The sequence below is a fragment of the Rhopalosiphum padi genome, chromosome 4 (assembly GCF_020882245.1).
Source record: "Rhopalosiphum padi isolate XX-2018 chromosome 4, ASM2088224v1, whole genome shotgun sequence".
In the NCBI taxonomy this organism is placed as follows: Eukaryota; Metazoa; Arthropoda; class Insecta; order Hemiptera; family Aphididae; genus Rhopalosiphum; species Rhopalosiphum padi.
Window position 1 is genome coordinate 27,453,818 of NC_083600.1, and position 20,327 is coordinate 27,474,144.

General features: G+C 24.2%; 4 protein-coding genes across 4 annotated transcripts; 2 read left to right on the forward strand and 2 right to left on the reverse strand.

Moving 5' to 3' along the window:
- Nucleotides 1–2,737: 2,737 nt before the first annotated feature.
- On the forward strand, nucleotides 2,738–6,978 carry LOC132928865 (uncharacterized). The gene is made up of 5 exons (XM_060993795.1): nucleotides 2,738–3,405; nucleotides 3,713–3,821; nucleotides 4,709–4,813; nucleotides 5,040–5,198; nucleotides 6,907–6,978. Exons 1-5 carry the CDS (start codon nucleotides 2,738–2,740, stop codon nucleotides 6,976–6,978), a joined length of 1,113 nt encoding a protein of 370 aa, XP_060849778.1.
- A 1,023-nt stretch (nucleotides 6,979–8,001) lies between these two features.
- Nucleotides 8,002–12,156, reverse strand: LOC132930200 (mitochondrial-processing peptidase subunit alpha). Its single transcript, XM_060995933.1, has 12 exons — nucleotides 11,893–12,156; nucleotides 11,075–11,277; nucleotides 10,903–10,982; nucleotides 10,741–10,823; nucleotides 10,570–10,672; nucleotides 10,281–10,373; nucleotides 10,043–10,215; nucleotides 9,853–9,949; nucleotides 9,572–9,783; nucleotides 9,295–9,460; nucleotides 9,105–9,237; nucleotides 8,002–8,245 (listed from the first exon to the last, which is right to left on the reverse strand). The coding sequence occupies exons 1-12, from the start codon at nucleotides 11,991–11,993 to the stop codon at nucleotides 8,085–8,087; spliced, it is 1,605 nt and encodes a 534-aa protein (XP_060851916.1). The 5' UTR covers nucleotides 11,994–12,156; the 3' UTR covers nucleotides 8,002–8,084.
- Nucleotides 12,157–12,924: 768 nt separating this feature from the next.
- On the reverse strand, nucleotides 12,925–14,346 carry LOC132929898 (leucine-rich repeat-containing protein 57-like). The gene has a single exon (XM_060995529.1). It carries the CDS (start codon nucleotides 14,146–14,148, stop codon nucleotides 13,432–13,434), a length of 717 nt encoding a protein of 238 aa, XP_060851512.1. The 5' UTR covers nucleotides 14,149–14,346; the 3' UTR covers nucleotides 12,925–13,431.
- Nucleotides 14,347–14,482: 136 nt separating this feature from the next.
- LOC132929897 (multivesicular body subunit 12B) lies at nucleotides 14,483–19,708 on the forward strand. Its single transcript, XM_060995528.1, has 8 exons — nucleotides 14,483–14,746; nucleotides 14,984–15,194; nucleotides 15,268–15,397; nucleotides 15,461–15,541; nucleotides 15,634–15,830; nucleotides 15,922–15,986; nucleotides 16,048–16,095; nucleotides 16,477–19,708. The coding sequence occupies exons 1-8, from the start codon at nucleotides 14,648–14,650 to the stop codon at nucleotides 16,510–16,512; spliced, it is 867 nt and encodes a 288-aa protein (XP_060851511.1). The 5' UTR covers nucleotides 14,483–14,647; the 3' UTR covers nucleotides 16,513–19,708.
- Nucleotides 19,709–20,327: the final 619 nt, after the last annotated feature.

Below are 20,327 nucleotides of genomic sequence, written 5' to 3' on the forward strand. Positions count from 1 at the left end.
TTATGTTGTGTTATGAAGTATTGGACTTTTATATCTAATATCGAATATCGATATAATACGATGTACTCGTAATTAAGATACTACTACGATAGTCAATCTAGATTGATTAAATTATCGATTACATACACACACATACAGTCTATCCGCAGCAGTCGTAGTCAACTCATATTTTATTATTTGATTATGACGCCCAATCTGTTAAAAAAGTAAAATCCATTTTAAATACTACATCTATTATATCTGATTTATCATTTATTCGATCACATTTGTCCCAGTTGCCAAATTGAATTATAAAACTTGAAAAACAAAATTCTACTTTAAATTATCAAATAGATGTAGTTGAAACAGTGAGAGATGGACTTAAGACAATTGAGTATGAAAAGGGAGAAATAATCTATGAAAAATGTAAATCAGTATTTGATAAAAATCCCGGATACAATATTTTAAAACTATACAACGATTCAATAAATGGAAATGACGTAGATTTAAAAGAAGATCCTGCTATGATAAGCTGCTACAAACAATGCCCGATAACAAGTGTCGACGTAAAACGTGTGTTTTCACAGTTAAAACATATATTAAGTGACAAAAGACATAATTTTACCGAAAAAAACTTAGAAATGTACATGATTATAAATTTTAATCGAATATTGTAAGGTCAGTTTATATATATATTGTCAGTTTATTATTATTTTATTTAAATAAATTTTTTTTTTTTAATTTTATATTTTTATATGATAGTTAATGCCAACACTAATAAATAATAATATTATAAAAAAAAAGTAAAAATAAAATTTGAAGTACTCAAGTACCTATAATAAAATTTTATTTTTGCACGATTTTGCACATTTTAATATTTTTATTGCACGTTTTTTAGATGTTAGCTGCACAAAAATCCGGTCTTTACTTATAACTTTATGCCTTGGTGACATTCAATTTAAAAATTTTTTATAATGAATATAATCAAAATTGGTTTTTACTTATCCATTCATCCTTATTTAGCCACATCATAACTCAATCTAACGAAGTGTATAGTACCTATATAGCTATATCATAGTATTAACATTATTCATGTCCCACTTACGGTAAAGTATAAAATAGTAAAAAGCAATTAAAAAAATATATATATAAACAACTATAATTAATACATATTATTACATTTTATAAATATCATTTATAGGTTTTTCAAAGAAATGAAGACAGTTTTTGAGAAACCAATATTTTTGATAATAGTATCTTATGGATTATATATTGGTTTGACTAGTTGTTTAATAATTCAAGTCATAAATAGTATTATGTTTTATCATTCGTATAGCTTATTTTGTTTACAAAAATACTTTATAATGATATGGACGTATAGTTAACAATTATTATAGTTAACGTTGTTTACTCTTAAAAAAAAACTGCAAAAAAGTTTTTATATTTTGGGCGGGTTTACCACTCTTTAAATGACACCTTACCCATTCGGCCACCACTACTGTTGGAATTATGGGAGCGTAATAAGGTTGTTAAGTCTATCTAATAAACCCACGTTAAAATCGTTTTCTCCGTGTTGATCTATTTTTTTGGTGTTGGCCGGCGGCTCCATTTTAACGATTAATTATGTCATATGGACAATTTTATAAGCTAAAGCTTGCTGTAGCTTTTTCAATTCGAAAAAACATTCCGGAACTCAAAAACTCAAACATCAAAAAAATTTAAAAAAAAGTGTTTTTCCGAAATTTTCTTCGTAAAAACCTTCTCCTGGCAATTACGAACAATTAAAAAAAAATTGAGCCAAATCGGGCCGGCCGTTCTCAATTGATGAATTGTTATTCCCTTTTTGGCTCCATTTTTATATATATATATAATCTTTAATATCCCTGTGTTGTAGAATATGTAGTGTAAATATATTTTATTTCCTTTTCAATAATTATAACAAAAATCAATAATGTGAATACTATAATTTGATTAAAACAAAAAAGTAAGCAAGACAGTACCACCCGGCTGTACAGTAGGTGTCTATAATAGTGAGATACTACAATGGATGTATTAAAATTAAATTTAATAATACTGTCTCATCTATGCCACTGCTTAGCAAGTATAATTTTACATCATATTTTAATATTGTGATGTTATATTTGTACAGATGTACAGTATTGATGATTTCGCACGGTCATAGTCACATGCAGGTATATATTATTTTATGTTTATATTATAGTTGTTATAATTACGTGACTACGTTATTATTATATATTTATATTATACACTATCTATGTTTTATTCTAAGAACTATTATTTTTTTAAAGGTTTACATTAGAGGAGAGAATACAAACACACTCACAAAGGGATAGTTTATTCTGTTGATCGTGTTTTAAATTTTAGCATGTCAATAAAAAATTAAAACATAAAAAACAATAATATTACCATAACTATACTTCATTCCTGGAAATTATATATAATTCACATAAAAAAAAACAGCAACTGTAACGCCTGTAAAGTAAATAAATTATAAGTTAATGATTAGTGTATATCATTACGCATCTTATTGGTGCATAATGATATAATATATTAATTTGATTTTTACCTTTTTCATTAGAAGCGACCATTTTAACTAGCCATATCCTATAATAACATAATAATGTTATATTATATATATATTAACCATAAATAATAGTTCATATACAGACAACAGCACATCGGTGTTGAACTAATACCTGAAAAACAATAAGACTCAGTATGCCAATGGAAACGAAACATGGCAGACATAGTCGATACCTATTTAAAAAAATCTGGATGCAGCGACGACCACAGTTATGACACAATGTGTATGGTGTATTTCACCTGTTGTGAGTTCGTCGTCACACTGTTCCTCGTGGTGTTGACGTGCCTATTGATTGCCGACCCGACAGAAGACCTATCCGTTCGCACCTACGGTGCCCTATGCTTTTCAATTGAAGCCTTTATTCTTTTTTTCATTTTCCTTAGGTACTACAATCAATCAAAAATCCGCGATATATATCAGCGTACGCAAGGAATGAAAATACCTGAAAACTTTATAAACCAAATCACAACGGTGATCAAATACCACTTAATCATTCCGAACTTGTTCGTAGTAGTTTCCTTGTTGTACACGATTTTGTTGGATTCGGTAAAGATTGGTGATCAGTTCACGTTCCCTTTCGTGGACGTATTGCCGATAAAAACGACAAATGTGGCTATTTACGTATGTAAATTTATGTTTTACACTTTGCCCGTATACTTTGGACTCATGGAAGTCAGTTACTTGCACGTAACGTACATGTATTCCACGGGCGTTCTGCATAGTCATTTTCAGATTCTCGACGAACAGGTCAAAGAATTAATGGTAAACATGGATGAACATAAATTAAAGATCGCCATCAAACACCATCAAGAGATGTTGAAGTGAGCCGTGTTCAACGCACTGTAAATAGTTTATGTCATCAAGTAAATTATACCTAATACCTTATGCCTTGATGACATTTAATTTAAAAATTTTATACAACAAATGTATTCATAATTTATTTATACTTACCCATTCATCTCAAATGAACCGCCAAATAACTAAATATATCAGCATATATTAATATTCGTAATTTAGCGATGAGTTATGAATTTATATGTACTCAATAATTAATAATAACATTAATAACTTACAAACATCTTCAAAATACTTAAATACATCATTACAATTTATAAATGTGGTTTATAGGTTTTTCAAAGAAATGAAGACAGTATTTGTGAAACCAATATTATTTATTATAATATCGTGTGGATTATTTGTTGGTTTAACTAGTTGTTTAATAATTCAAGTCATACAGGTGTGTACTCTGTACCTAATAGTAATATATTTGATCAATCATATAGTTTTTTTTTATTTTTAATAGTTATCTCATAGCAATAGAGTTAACAATTAACATTTTCAATAATTTTATATGTAGTGTAAATATATTTCTGCTCAGTTTTTATAACAAAATATAAATAATATTCGATAATAAAAAAAGGTAGGCAAGTTAATGCTTTGTGTCTTGGCGTGTTAAAATTAAATTTAATAATACAATATCATTGTGAATAATTAGTATTATACATTTTAATTAAATTAATTTTATATTTTATACATAAATATTAAATATTTATTGTAGAATATTTAGTGTAAACATCTTTTATGAGCGGAAACAGTGTATTATGAAGATACACTGTTTTGATAATATTGAATAATATTATTAAAGTAGGTAATATTTTTACTAGGACTTAAAATATGAATTAATATTAATCATTTTTGACCCAATATTTATAATACAGTCTACATATGGTTTAATTAATACTTATTATTTATCGTTCTCAACCTACATATGAAATAATGTCGTAATAAGGAACACAGTTAATGGCGAACACGCGGATAGATAATCGAGACTCTACTGTATCTTTAATTTAATATTTTTATTGAAAAACTCATAAGGAACCTTTTACTAATTTTTCAAATCTTTAATATATATATTTAAAATGCCATGCTAATATTCGCAATTTTAACAAAATTTATCACAATTCTATAACTTACAAAGCTTAGGGTATATGAACATATTTTGTAGATTTTCGCTTAATTTTTTTTTACTTTTTATAGCTATATAAACCTTATTAATGCCTTGCAATTATTATTATTTATTCTACGTAGTTTAAGTTCTTAATTATATATATATATATTTTTTAGGGAAATATTCATCAACTAATATTGGCACTATGCGTACTTAGTGGTTCGGAAGGTGTTTTAACAATTATCATTTATTGTGTTTATGCAAGTAATATGTACAATTTAGTAAGTATTTATATGTGTGGGATTATATTATTATTTATAGGTACCATGATATTTTACAGGATACACTCATTTTATTAAAAACTATACTAACGTGTTGCTATGACTTCAAATTCTATAAAATAAAACAATTATTTTCATGGATGTTTATATTATATACGTTATATATTCATACATTTTGATACAATAACTAATTAATATTTTCATTTATATTTGTTTAACTTTTTAGCATGATGGTATACTAAACCGACTTTTTGATCATCGATTACTTTATTCTCAAAACAAATCATTTAACCAACTTATAATAATAATAATGAACAGAGCATCGATTCCATTAGAAATTAAAGCTGGTTATATTTTCACCGTTAACTTAAATCTACTAGTCAGAGTAAGTGTATATTTTATTTATTTAAATTAATAAATTCCATAAAATAAATGGCATAAACTCTTTGTTTCTAGTAAATATCAGGATATTTATATATAAACATAATCAATATTAAAATATGATTTTACAAATAATTTTCATTGTGGTTTTCCCGATATATGGCTTTCATACAGATTAATCTATATAAGACAGTTTATAGGTATACCTTATTTGTCATCTCTCTCGAGTTCTTGTACTCACTTTCAATTGTTATTCGAAATCCAAACCTATAGTTAGTACCGTTGGATCATCTGAAATGTATCCAGAAACTATATTATTTAAAAATTTAACACCAACATCACGACTCTCAAAAGTTTATATTCTGAACCGGGCGGCGAATGCTGTGGGTGTCCTAGGGCCTAGGCGACTGCCCAGGGCACCAGCACGAAAGGGGCGCCAAACTGAAAAATATTTTTATTTAATTTATCTTTTAATAAGCATTAACAATCTACAACATTTTAAATATTCATTTAGTCGTTTTTATTGAAGATACATTTTTAACTGTCTCATATTTGTATAATGAACTAATTTTATTATTAACTATAGTCATAAGTATCTTTTTTCATTCGCGTACCCCTTGTCCCTTTGACCACTCACCACTACTTTACGGACCCTCAAATTTCAACCTGCCATACATTTTCGTATAAGATTGATACAAATTTACGAAATAAGTTTAAGAATGAAAAATTTGGAAATATTTAATTATTTTGATCTGTATACACTATACAGTGCCATTACCATCCATTGGAATCTAGAAATAACAGCCCCAAACAACATTCATCGGGAAAAAAAATCTCGTACCAACTAAATACATTATTCGTTATTTTAATATGATTTACATAATTAAATATAAATATAATCATTACATTTATCTATGTAACACTTTTTAATATATTTATAAGTATAGCTGAAATCTGCATTTAACATTATCAGTAATTGTCATTTGACATTTATACTTACACATAAATATTTTAAAAAATTTTAAGAGTAAGAATTTAAAATAATTGTAGTTTGTCATTTGTATATTATATACAACCTATTACCTATTACCTATTTAAAAAAAATTTTACATAAATTATTTAAATGATATACAAATGACAATTAATTATTTTTTTTTAATTATTTTAAATTTTTACCTTTAAACATTTTTTAAATTATATGTAGATACAAATGACAATGTTAAATTAAGATTGCAGTTATACTTTGTATGTCAAAGAAATGTAACATGTAATGATTTTATTTAATTATGTAAATCATAAAAAAATAACAAATAATGTAATTTGTTGATACGAGGCTTTTTTTTTCCAATGAATGTTGTTAGGTACATTTTTTTCGGGGGTTTTTTTTTCCGATTACCATACATTGTATAGGTATATAAAAATAATATCAAGTTAAAAATTAAATTTTAATGTGATCTTTGGGCTTGTTTACTAGTACTATGAGTACTTAATTTTTAACGTTAAATAAACTCGTAAGTCTGAACTCACAGGATCTTTTACAATACTTAATTTTAATAAATGTGTATGACGAAAAGATTCTCACTACCAATACAAAATTCGTTAACGGTAGTAAACATGATTTATTGATTTATAATACTGAAAAATCTTTGTTGTTTTTTTTTTGAAAACATAAATAATTAATTATAATAGGCATACTTTTATATTTATTTCAGATCCTAAGATTTACATATACGGTGTTAAATGTTTTACTAACTTCAATCAATCACAAAGTTATAAAAATATAAAATCAAATTATAATATATAGTCTATGCAAGTGGTTAGTGATAAGTGATAACTAAAAAAATCTTTTTAGTTTTTATTAGTTTTTTTTTTTTTTAATTTGTCTATAAAATGAATATTTTTAATAGTTATTTTATTTATTTAAGATCTTTACAATGTTCCACATTTTTTCATATAATATAATTTTAGATAAATTTGTGCATTATTAATATACATAACAGCAGTGTGCGGTATTGAAAGGTTTAATTTTGGAAAAACTGTGCGGAATCGATGTAAGTTTGTGTACTTGAACAACTTTTCCTTTTTAATGTGTGTGGCTATGACGGCTATTGAAATTTACTAATTGTCATTTAAGATAACTGAAAAGGGGGTTAAAATAAATCATCAGGTAGACTATCCACTATTAAGAACAATAAGAACACTATCAGGAAGACTATTGGGAATGAAATATAGTATCAATAAAATATTAATGGTGTTACATCAGGGGTGGCCAAATTTTTTTTGGTCACAATCTACTATAAATATACTACACCTTTGAGGATCGACTTCCATAGAATAAATTTTTTATTATTCAATGACTATAAATTATAATTATAAGAAACATACTTATATAAAGTGTATATAAACATACAACAAGTATTATAAACTAATTACTAAAAATAATATAATAATACTACAACCTCAATTAATTTTCGTGAGCACTGAGCATGACCCTAAAAATAAATTCTAACATGATCGACTTTGAAATGGTCCGTGATCGACCGTTTGGCCGCCCCTGGTGTTACATCAATGACTATCGTCTATCACATACTATATGATATAACAAAATATTGTTTTATGTAATAAATAATAAAATAAAATAAAAGGTTTGTAATTGCTATACTTAGTAGTTTAGTTAAATCATTATAAATTAAGAAATATTCATATTTAACTACAATCTAAGTATAGTTAAGTATTTAAAATTGCATTCCCTAAAGTTATATCATTTACATCTAGAATATTTATAAGTGTAAATCATTAATAAGGTAGACATTATACATAAGATATATTTTGTTTGAACAAATTTATTTTAAAGTTAACAAAAATGCATTATGGAATAAACTAAAACAAATTAAAACCGACCAAATATATTTCCTTTAGGTTTTGTACTAATCAACTCTTGCATTTCTTCAATTAGTGGTAATTTTGAAATATTTCCACGAGCAACAACTGTCAGAGGTGTATCCAGAATTTTCTTAACAACTCTTACTATATCCTCTTCTGTTACACTTTCTATAAAAATGTAATAAAAAAAATGTATAAATTATTAAATAAAATTGATCAGGCACTAAATTTATTCAACTTTATTTACTTAAGTCGGAGTTAAGAAATAATTGAATATTTTTTCATTCAATTAATATTAAATATATATATATATATTTAATTATAATATAATTATTAATTAATAATTATTGATACTACATTTTTATTATTCGATTTTTCTCTTCTCTATATAAAATAGTTCAACAACAATCAACGTTTATTTTAATGCTGAATTTTGGTGATATTTTTTAAAATTTTTATCTTTTATCATAATTTTTTTTATGTTTTTTAATAATTTCATCGAAAGTCAATTATTTTTTTTTTTTAAATAATTAAGTATAAAATATTTAGGTATTTAGTAAATAGCTACTAAAAAAAAACATAGGTTTGGTAATTTGTCACTTGGGTGAAAATATTTTTAAGTTACACTTGAAAAGATTTGAAACAAACTGTTTTTAAAGCTAAAAAGTGATTTCAATATACTTATCAACCTAAATACGTGATATGAATTTTGAAAACAAGATTAGATAACTTGTTAGGTCTTATTTAGATCTTACTAACAATTTTTAAACAAATTTAGATTGTCACTTATAAAAATTTGTCTTTAAAGTGTTAAATATAAATGACATGTTCATCATTATAAATTATAGATAGAAATTTTCCATATACAGATGGCAATAAACTGTCAAGAAACATTTAACCTAGATTTAGATATTTCATAATATTTATCCAAGAACTTGAGTTTATCAAGTAACAAGTATTTCACCAAGTTAAATAGCACCAAACCTTGAATACTTGTGCAACCTAATATTTTGTCTATAAAACCTACCAATTTCTTGAAGAAGTTCTTCTGGTCTTTTTCTATAACCACATGATAAAATTTGCCTAACCATATCTTCAAACACAATGGGACGTGCTTCTAAGTTCATCAGTAATAGTGACTGTAACTGTTTCTTTGCTCTCTATAAAATAAATAATGTGATAAAATATTATACATTTAAAATTAAATTAATACATACAGCAAGTTCTTCTCTTTGAATATTACTACCCATGTTAGCAATTTCAAATACAATGACTTTAACCATATCACGAACATATTGTGGTTCAGCACTAGCATGAATGCAAAATAATCCACTATCAGTATACGCATGGTTATAAGCAGTAGCACTATACAACCAACCATACCTAAACATAGAAATTTAATATATTAATATTATAATTGCATTTTTAATATATTCAATAAATATTATTTATTTCAATATAATATGTTTGTAATATAAATAATCATATGCATACCGGTTCAATACATTTCTATACAGTCTTGTGTACATTCCTTTACCTGGTCCACCTGCACTAAAGGATCCTCCACCACCCATCATCAAATTTAATACACATGATGGAACGAAATCAGTAGTACTCACTAAAGGTATAGACTCCAAACCAATCATTACATGTGATAAGACAGCTAAACCAGATGGTCCCGGAAATGCAGGAATATCACAATCTTCCTATAATATTTAAAAATGTATCAAGTATTATACAATTAATAAATATTTTAAATAATAATAAATACATACTTTGATTATTCCACCAGTATACTGTGGTATTGAGTTATCAATACTAATTTTATCAAGTTTTTCATTATTCCAAATTGGTTTTTCATCAACAAAGTACCTAAGTATAACAAATATGTAATCTAGTAAAAAAAATGCATTTATTTTTTCAATTTTTTTTTTTTATTTGTGTATTATAAAATATTTCAAGTACTTTTGTACGCTATCAACAAGTTGTTGATGATCTACTCCAACTCCTCCAACAACAATTCTTTCAGGAACATAATGATTTTTCAGATAAGTAAGTAGAACTTGACGATTTATTTGTGAAACATTTTCAATTGGGCAAAGTTTTGATAAACCCAATGTATTTTGTTGAAAAGCAGCCTATATAAAGACACAACTTCAAGCAAAACAAAGATAATATATTTAAAATATTTAAAGCTATTTACCATATGCACTAAATTTTCAAGCAATTGATCTTGTTCAGGTCTTATCATTAAAGTATCATGCTCAAATAAAATTGCTTTGCTTGCAGCCATTACCTATAATGAATAATGTAAAAAACAAAATAATTGAGTTTGATAATTAAATTATTTAAATTTAAAATTCCCAATACTTAAGGAAAAAATAATTATGCCAGAATATAAATTTTGAGCATTTATCTATAATTAATATTATTTTAAGTTGAATCATTTTTACAAATATATATAAAAAAAAAATTAAATCATATATTTTAACCTCATCTTCTGTAATCCTGGGCCGTAAAACTACATCAGCTAGAACTTTTATAATATTATCCACATATTTTCTATTAGCGCTTGCCGCATATAACACTACATCTCTACAACAAAAAACAAACAAAGAACACAAAAATAATAAAACTATATTATAGTTAGATAAAAAAATTACCGGGAACATTGAGCATCACACAAACCATTATATTTTTCGATTTCATCCAAAATTTCATTGTCTTTGGGAAAATTAGAAGTTGTCTAATAACAAAAATAATTTTAAAAATTAATGTCGTTTAAGAAAAAAAATCAATAAAATAATGAAAAAAATATCACTGACATTAAAGGCCAATTTTTCAAGGAAGTGATTAACACCACTTGGATATGCTACTTCATATCGACAACCAGAATTTATCGCCACTAATAAAAAATAAAATAATAAATTATGGTAAAAGAAATAAATATGATGTATACACACACACAAGTTAAATAAAAATGTATTAAAAATTTACCACCAACAGTACAAAACTCTCCATAGGCAACTTCAGATGCAACTCTTATTCCACAAGGTAATTGTGTGATGTTTGTTTTGACATTATCAAGCTTATGTTTGCTGTATATAACATTTGGCAAGTTTGGTAATGTTTCTGTGAGTGGAGGTTGATTGAAAGAACATATATTCTCAATTTTAGTTGAAAATGTACATGATGTACTCCTAATATTAAAACATTTAGTTTAATATACATATTTAAATTTGTTTTAATATACACAATGATTGTTTTATGTTATAAAAATATAAAAATCAATTAGAAATCTATGTATTAGGCTAATTTTGGTTTTATTTAACTACCATACTATTATGTATATTATATTATACATAAAATGAATAAACAGTTTATCTCCCATCCCATACATTTTGACACTTTATACTATGTGTTTATGTCTTTGCTATAATTAACAAATATTAGTTAAATTTGATTCTCTTACAAGTATTATTAATGTAACAATTTACAAATAATTCACAGGGAGAATTAATGGAAGTAATGCATAATGATTAATAAATTAAAAATAATATTGATAATAAAATACCAACATTTAATACTATTTAGAAAATATTATTATTTTTTAATTAATTAATGTAATATGCCATTACATTAACTTTATTTCTCATACAAAACTATACTTGTATAGACATAACAACAATGATCTAAGGAATTCAAATTGAAAAAATGTTATTTATTTAAAATGAATTAAAAAATTATATTACACTAGTACACTATTTATAAATATTAAGGAAGCAAATAATAAGAGAATTTGGAATTATACATACAGTTCTTTTAATGATTTTTTTCTACTGAAATATTTCAAGCACGAGACTGGAGATAGTCGTGATGTCATGACGACCGGCGTTTTATAATACGCAGTGGCCATTTTCACGTAAAGAGTGAAACTACAGTAGCCGGTACAGAATATATGAATAGAATAATGTCGATTGTCGGTAGTAGGTACTCAGTGTTCAGAACCGAAAGTTTTCACGTTTTACCCTATGATAATAAATTGATAATTGATTTGATACAGAAAACTAAATAGTAAATACGATTGGTTCATGGTTGTAATCATGGTGTAAACAAAATTCTATCCATATCAGTAAAATAACAACAGAGTATTCTACACACTACACAGATAATATAAGCTGTGCATCGCCAAGATCTATAAACAGTATAAACCTTGGTGCACCGCTGAGTCTTCACTACCCAAAGCAGTTGAGACGAACAACCAGATAACGCTCTGAGCCCATGTGCACTGTGCAGTCTTATATTGTGGCCCACCACACAGCCGATGAGATATTAAAACAACTATGTACCTATATTCTATAATTAATGTTCAATGTCCTGACCTATTAACTAAATAGGTAACTAATATTTAGTTAATAGGTATGGGTAAAATCACTAAAATATCATCATATTTTAATATACCATATTATAGCTATCTATATATAGGAAATAGGAAAAAAATCAATAAATTATTTATTTTAGTTGAATGTTGTATACTTGTATAATTTTTAATTGACAACATTTTTGTACATATCCAATTATTGAAATACCGATAACAAAAATATTAAAATGATTATTGTATTAAATAATTTAAATTAACTTACGGTAATATTTATCTGTAATCAAATACATAATACATACCTAAAAAAATAAGTCACAATTTCACAAGAATAACATATTATTATAAACAAGCATCATATGTTTATTCATATTGATAGAAAAAATTACACTAATAATGAGTTTATTCATTATTTTTATATTTTTATAAAAAGATAAATATTTTGGGATAATATAATATAAAGCACAAACCTTTTAACATAAAAATAATATATTTTTCTCTCTTAAATAATATACACAATAAGACGATTTTATATTTTGTAAAAGTTTTATAACTATTTATCTTTTTACTTATGAGCTAAAAGAATGTAATAACTAATAGCATCAAATATTGATTTTAAAAATATATTGTTATATAATATTAATATTGTGCCATTTTTTTTATAAATTTATAATTATTTAAATTATACAACTATTTAAGCACAATCTGTCTACAAGGTATGTGTGGGCCTATTCTATAACTGTTAAAGAATAACAAAAAATAAATGTTAAGATTGGTTTAAATTTTAAAAATCACAGTAATTATGTGTATAGTTGATCATAATTCATAATATAAAATAACCAAAGCAAGTAAAAAAAAAAAAAAAAAATCAATTATAAAATATTAATTAAAAAATTGATGATGTGCATGGTAATGTAGGTTTTTTTATTAAATACAAATAAAAATCAATAATTAATTAGAAAATATTAAAATAAGTTTAAAACATTTTTTTTTTAACTTCGGTATATCGTGTCATGTATATACTATATTCTTCCAATGCTAATAATGATTTCATATCAAATAAATTCCCTTCAACACATAATAACGACACTTTAGACGATGTTAATAATTCTTTTGGAATATCATCCAGTTCTAGACAATTTTCTTCTACACGCAAAGTCTTTAGTCTGGGGCATTGTGCTAAGCTAGATGGCAATTTTCTAATTTGATTTTGATTTAGGTTTAATTCAACTAATCTTGATTGCTTTATAAGTTCAGGCAATTGAGTGATGTTATTCTTAGACAAATCCAATGCTTCCAGATGTTTTAATTCGCACAAAAATTCTGGAAATATACTAAGCTGGTTGTCTCCAAACGAGGCGCGTTTTAGAAACATCAAATTATTCAATGGAGGTATCGATTTTAATAAATTACAATTCACCTGTAATGTTTCAATCTTTGATAAGCAGTTTATTTCTTCAGGTAGATTTTCTAAAGAGTTGTTGCTGACATTAAGTATCTTTAATTCTTTGAATTGGCCAATAGATTTTGGTAATGTTTTCAACTTGTTTTTAGACAATTCCAAGTTTCTTAAAAAAGGATGAAGCACGTCAATAGAATCTGGATACTGTTTAAGATGACTATCTGATAAATTAAGCACACCTGTTTTCCTAGATGTTTCAACGTGGTTCTTTAGGCTTGATGCGTTTCCCATTTTTATTTTATTCTTATTTTTTTTAAGTAATAATCATTATGAATTTGAACAAAATTATTACTTATTACTCATTAGATAATATTATTCAATAATCAATAATTAACTATTAATCAAACTTGTATACAACTGAAAACTTTATACTTTAAATTCTTTTAATAATAATTAAATAATTATACTTTTCAACTTTTGTCTTTTATTTCGTGGTTTTACCATTATCTGTTATCACTATAGATATTATAATTTATAATATTCAAGGTGGATATCCACATTGATAATATTATAATGTTATCTACATTTGTCAAATGTTATCAAATGATCTCCCACCAACCAATTTTTTTTGTTTATACTTTAGTAGTTTATACTTTATTCTCTTTCTGTTCTTTATGATGTATTCAAGAATTTACATATAATTATTTTATTTATTGTGCTTCAGAGTTCAGTTGTTTAGTATCAGGTTTTAGCATAGACCTTAATGTGATATTTATTATAGATACGTAAAATGATTAAACAAGTATTTAAATCATTTCCGGACAATAAACCAATATCAGGATTATGCATAGTAGAAGATATTACGAAATGCCCAACAGGATATAATCCCGTGAGTGAATAAAAATAACATAATTATTTATAATTAGTTTTCTGTTGATATCATCAATTATTTGTAGACATTTTTAATTAATAAAATGTGCATGTTTAATGATAAATATATCATTATTGACTATTGTTTCTGCTTAAAATATAAATTTTAGGTAGTACAATTTATTAAATATTTCTATGTAAGCACTAATCTAATATGTAAACATATTTTTTATATCTGTTATAATTTTATGTTTAGATATCAAAAACACATGACCAAGATTCAGACGCTGATTTACATATGCAGTCATGGAAAGAGTCTGTATTTATTGGCAGAAAAATTACAAGATATTTATGCTTATCTAAAACAGAAGGGATTTCGGATTACATTGTAGTAAATATAAATATAATAAATGAAAAAGAATGTCCTCCTGATGGCTATTGTTTAATTCCCAGAACTATTGACAGTGGTAACCATATTGTTATTTAGTTTTTCATTAACTATTAATACTTTTGCTATTCTAATATTTATATAATTTTAAGATCAAAAAGCTTGGCGAAAACGTCAACTATGTTACAAATTAACTAGAAAAAGTCAAGCTACATATGCAATTACTGATATTATACTATTAAGTCGATCAAAGAAAGCACCAGATGGTTTTAATTTAGTTGGGTATGATCTATTGACATTAAAACAAAATTATTCTTATTTTTAAAATTATATAAACATTTTTAGGGATTTAAATGGCTTAACACTTTGTTATAAAACTAGTCCTCAATCTCCAGATAACGTGCCATTACCATCACTGACTTATGGGTATGTTAATTCGTATATACCTGTTTAATTTACAACTAATATATTAATACTTTCAGTTATTTATAATATTTATCTGTTATTTAATATTGTAGATTGACACCAACGCTGTCAACAGAAAACATTCCAAATAGTAATGGGTCCTTAAGTTCACTTCCCAGTTTAGAATCTAGTGCTAATGTATTATCTCATGATTATGATCGACTAATGTCATTAAAACCTACACGGCCAGCACCAAAATTACCTCCAACATATTCATCTTCTAACTATTCGACATTAAATTCTTATCAAGGCAAGTTAAATATTTGTGTTTTTTTTTATAAATCAAATCTAAAATCATAGATATTGTTTTTATTTATTTATTATACAATTGTATTTTTTAGGGTTAGAAGGTATTCCATTTATATTGAATCAAAATATTTCTATGGAAAATAAGTCTATTTTTAAGGTAAAAAAATGTAGTATCAATTAATACAATAAATAATAAATACAATTATTTAATTTTTTAGGATATACCAGAGATTAAAAAAAAAACAGCCGAAGACCTTGATTTAGAAGTATGTATATTGTGATTATTTAATGTAGATTATGTTTAACAGTACTGAAAGCTTAATGATGATTTAGGATTTATTTTAGGCCTTACATACGTAATATAACCTGTCAAGGGGGCTGGGCTGGTATAATACAGAACAATTTAAATAAAAATAAAATATGCAAATACATATTTTAACACTTACTTATTACACAATTTGAAAAAAAATTGGATAGTCATTTGAACTGTGTGGTATAGTAATATTAGGTAATAATTATGGTTCATTGACAAATCTATTAATTTAATGTAAATTTCTATAATCAAAATGAAATCATAACATTTTTTTAAAAAAAATTCTATTATATACAAAAATAATATTTATTGGAATTATTCAATTATGTTACAGTACAACTATAGTTTTGAACAAGAACGGCAGGTGTGATTTCCTACTTATTTTATAAATTGTAAGTTTGTTACAATTTTTAAAACTTAAAATGTATTAATTTATAATATGTATGTTTCTATACATAAACATACAATGTATTTAACACATAATTTTTTCATCTAATCCAATTTTAGATTATATGTAATTTAATTTTATAATTATAGAAACTATTAACTATTATTTTTATTTGAATTGCTATAATTTTTTTTTAATTATATAGTTAAAATTATCTTTTTAAAATTGTTAACAGTATGATGAAATGTTTTACTATCATACTCATTAGTTAAGATCAAGTTGACCTTTTTACTAATTAATTACCTATTGTATATTTAAAATAGTTTAGGTATTTCAGATCAAACATATCATGACAGTTTTTTACTATAATATATGTATACAGTGAAATCTCAGTAAATTGAACAACATTTTCTTTGTCCCTAATGGTTTCAATATATTTGAATTTTAAATTTTTCAAGTGATTCAAGTATTTTATCATATTAATTCTAGAGATTTCACTGGATCATTAATACTCATGACTTACTATATCTCAATGTTACCTAATAGATATTTTTTGCCATTATAAAAAAAAATTAATTATTAAATGAATACCATGTGTATACATTTTTTAATAAATGCCATAAAAGTTATATATGCTAAAAAAACCTTTCTACTTAAAGAGTTATAATTAAGTATCCTTTTACATTTCTTAGCATAGATTATTTAAAATGCTTATCAAACAATAAGTAGAAAGATTTGTTCAAACTATGCATAGTTAATTTATATTATTATTAAGAATTAAGAAATAAATACTATTAATTTAAATTTTTATTTATTATGTTAATATATTTTAGTTTAGATATTAGATTCAGTGATGCAAAATTATTATTATATATATATTTTTTTTTTTGACTATATTTGATTTTTTCACCAAACCCCATCTCTTCCATAAAACTGTTTATATAACATAAGGATAAAATAATATAGGTAATTGTTAGTACTTCAAAGCATTGAAAAAACATTTTTTCCTGTCACTGTACAATGTATATTATTTACTATACGTACATGATAATTTTTATTATTGTAAACTAGGCATATAGTTTTAATTATAATTTTTAGTATTTGAATCATGATTCTGAAAATGAAAAAATAATGAATAATATATCTATAAAATTAAAACCGCACATTATCTGATTTATAATAAAAAAAAAAACAATATTTAAATTTCGAATACTTGGTGCTACTTTAAATTATTAATTAATAATTAAAATGTAAAAGTCATGCAATTTTTTTTTTATAAGTGTTTAATATCTTGTTTATAATTTCAAAAACCAAATAATAAAAGTAGGAGTTAACATTATTGTAAATTAACAGATCACATAAGTACTTAGTAAATAGTGAGCATACAGGGTGTTTTAGATAATATAGTTATAGTTAAACAACTTCATGTTCAATAGATAATAATGTATTGGTTTGTTATATTTTGATATATTTTTTGATTATACTTGTTACTGTATAATATATTATTTCTGTACATGGAATGGAATAATATTATTTTATTCTTTGTACATACATACAATATAAAGTATGAAATTCTTATCTTAAACATTAAAATAATTATTATTTAACTAATTTCTAACGATTAAATTGTATCAAAATAAGATTACAGTAACATAAATTCAAGTGATTTGCTTTTGTATTTTATTGTATTTAAAATTATAAATATAATATTAAAAAAATAATAGATATTATCATAATTTAATTATAAATTGAAGTATGATGTAAATTTAATTTTTTGTAGTATCTAATTCAAATACTTTTTGTTTAAATTATAATATTTTACTAACAATTATGAACTAACATTAATATTGAAAATGCATTATCAAATATTAATTTATGAGTAAATTATATACCTACTTTTGAATTTGTATAATATGTTTAATATTACACAGAACATAAAAAAAAAAAGCTTAATGACAACTAAACATTATTTACAAATCAGTTTTTATAAAGCCATCACGTAATATCTTTTTAAAATATAATGTACAACTTATCAAGTGTCTTAGTGCTAAAATGTGCAAAAAACTCCATGTACAATCAAATCATAGATACTGATTTTATTTAAATTTTAAATTACTATTTTATTTCAAATAAAATAGATAAACTTATTAATAAGTAATAACAGATTAATTTAAATGCCTTTATAAATAAATAAGTATTTTAGAGTTTTTAAATTATTTAAAAATGTTATGAAATATATTTAAAAATTCTATGTTTAATTATTTGAACATTTAAAATTTTAGTAAATAGAAATAAAAAAATTATTATTTATGAATTTTAACTTCCATAATAAAATATTTTGTTAAAAAAGAACTATAAAAATATTAAATATTTTATACATAAAATACTATCATATTGATATTGTATAAATTATATATTATATTCCTATTACTACACATATTTCAAACAAATTTTATTATACAAATCTTATTGTGATTATTTTTAGCTAGATAATATTTTTAGTTATCACGTTCTAATAATTTAATTTGAGTCGAGTAAAAATAAAAAGGTTTAAAATTAATTTGTCAATTATAATATTTGTTACATGTATTTTGTATCTCAATCTACATCCTTAAGATATTGTTAAACATTTTTATTATGTTCACACAAAATGTTAATTTGAAAATACAAAAAAAAAAATTGTTCCCATAGTTTAAATTAATGTTACCTACCTCAATAAATAAAACCATTTACTGCCTTCTTTAATAATTAGTCTTTTGCCATGCTAGTTGTTTTTAGCCTTTAAGCATCCATATTTGCTCAATATGAGACTAAATTAAAATATTTTTACATATGTTATTATACATTAAATATATTGTAATTCTCAAGACCTAAAATTATGTTCAGTATGACACTATTGTTTATCTTATAATGCAATACCTTCATAATTCAACAACAACATTCAAAATATAAAAATGTAATTTTAATCTAGTTGTAAATATATTATATTATATTCGTAGGAATTTTTATAATTTTTAAGTGCTATTGTATATACCCTAATCGGCCTAATCTACATCGAAATAGTCAAACCATTATTAAAATTTATCATTATACTAAGTAGTTAGTATCGTGTACTTTTTTTCAATTTACATAAACATAATATTAATGTATTATAACCAATATATTAAACTTATACATATATCTTGTTGTGTTTGATCTTTAGGTGTTTATTTCACATTAGATAATAAATTGTGCTATTGGTTATTATTTTAAGTGGTGTTGTCAAGCTACAAAAAAATTAATTGGTAAATACTAAATTTTATTAATCTTCACTATTATAGCTTGTATCAGCATAATAGGTATATCACAACTGTTGTGTTTTATATTCAATACTTCATTCATATTATATACACATGAGATATGAGTATATGACACCCTCCTACAGTCCTACCTGTCAAATAATTCACTATGACAGTCGCCATACTTGGGTCCAGGGATCAGCGCCACTGATTATAAGTAAATTATAATTTTAAATATGTATAGTGTATTTCGTGACCGTCAGTGTTCAGTAGTCAATTTGTGGTATTTTTTTGACATATCTATTCACCAATGTAAGCTATTTCTTAAAATATTGTTATAGAATAACATTTTTAATCTTTATGAAATACTCAAATTTTTCATATTAAATCAAATAAGTACCTAAATAAAACATATAATTTTTTGATATAGTTCTTAAAGTTTTCTTTATTAATAATGTTAAATATATTGTTTACTACCTAGCTTTACAAATATAAAATATAAATGAGTTGTTTTAAAAT

Bases quoted from the DNA above. Each gene is read 5' to 3' on its own strand.
- LOC132928865 (XM_060993795.1), top strand. From the start codon at position 2,738: ATGGCAGACATAGTCGATACCTATTTAAAAAAATCTGGATGCAGCGAC. The intron at 3,406-3,712 runs GTGAGCCGTGTT...TGTGGTTTATAG, and splicing joins CACCATCAAGAGATGTTGAA to GTTTTTCAAAGAAATGAAGA. The intron at 3,822-4,708 runs GTGTGTACTCTG...TATATTTTTTAG, and splicing joins TAATAATTCAAGTCATACAG to GGAAATATTCATCAACTAAT.
- LOC132930200 (XM_060995933.1), bottom strand. From the start codon at position 11,993: ATGGCCACTGCGTATTATAAAACGCCGGTCGTCATGACATCACGACTA. The intron at 9,784-9,852 runs GTATGTATTTAT...TAAATATTATAG, and splicing joins ATACTGGTGGAATAATCAAA to GAAGATTGTGATATTCCTGC. The intron at 8,246-9,104 runs GTAGGTTTTATA...ACATTTTTATAG, and splicing joins AGAACTTCTTCAAGAAATTG to AAAGTGTAACAGAAGAGGAT.
- LOC132929898 (XM_060995529.1), bottom strand. From the start codon at position 14,148: ATGGGAAACGCATCAAGCCTAAAGAACCACGTTGAAACATCTAGGAAA.
- LOC132929897 (XM_060995528.1), top strand. From the start codon at position 14,648: ATGATTAAACAAGTATTTAAATCATTTCCGGACAATAAACCAATATCA. The intron at 15,542-15,633 runs GTATGTTAATTC...TTAATATTGTAG, and splicing joins TTACCATCACTGACTTATGG to ATTGACACCAACGCTGTCAA. The intron at 15,987-16,047 runs GTAAAAAAATGT...TTAATTTTTTAG, and splicing joins AAAATAAGTCTATTTTTAAG to GATATACCAGAGATTAAAAA.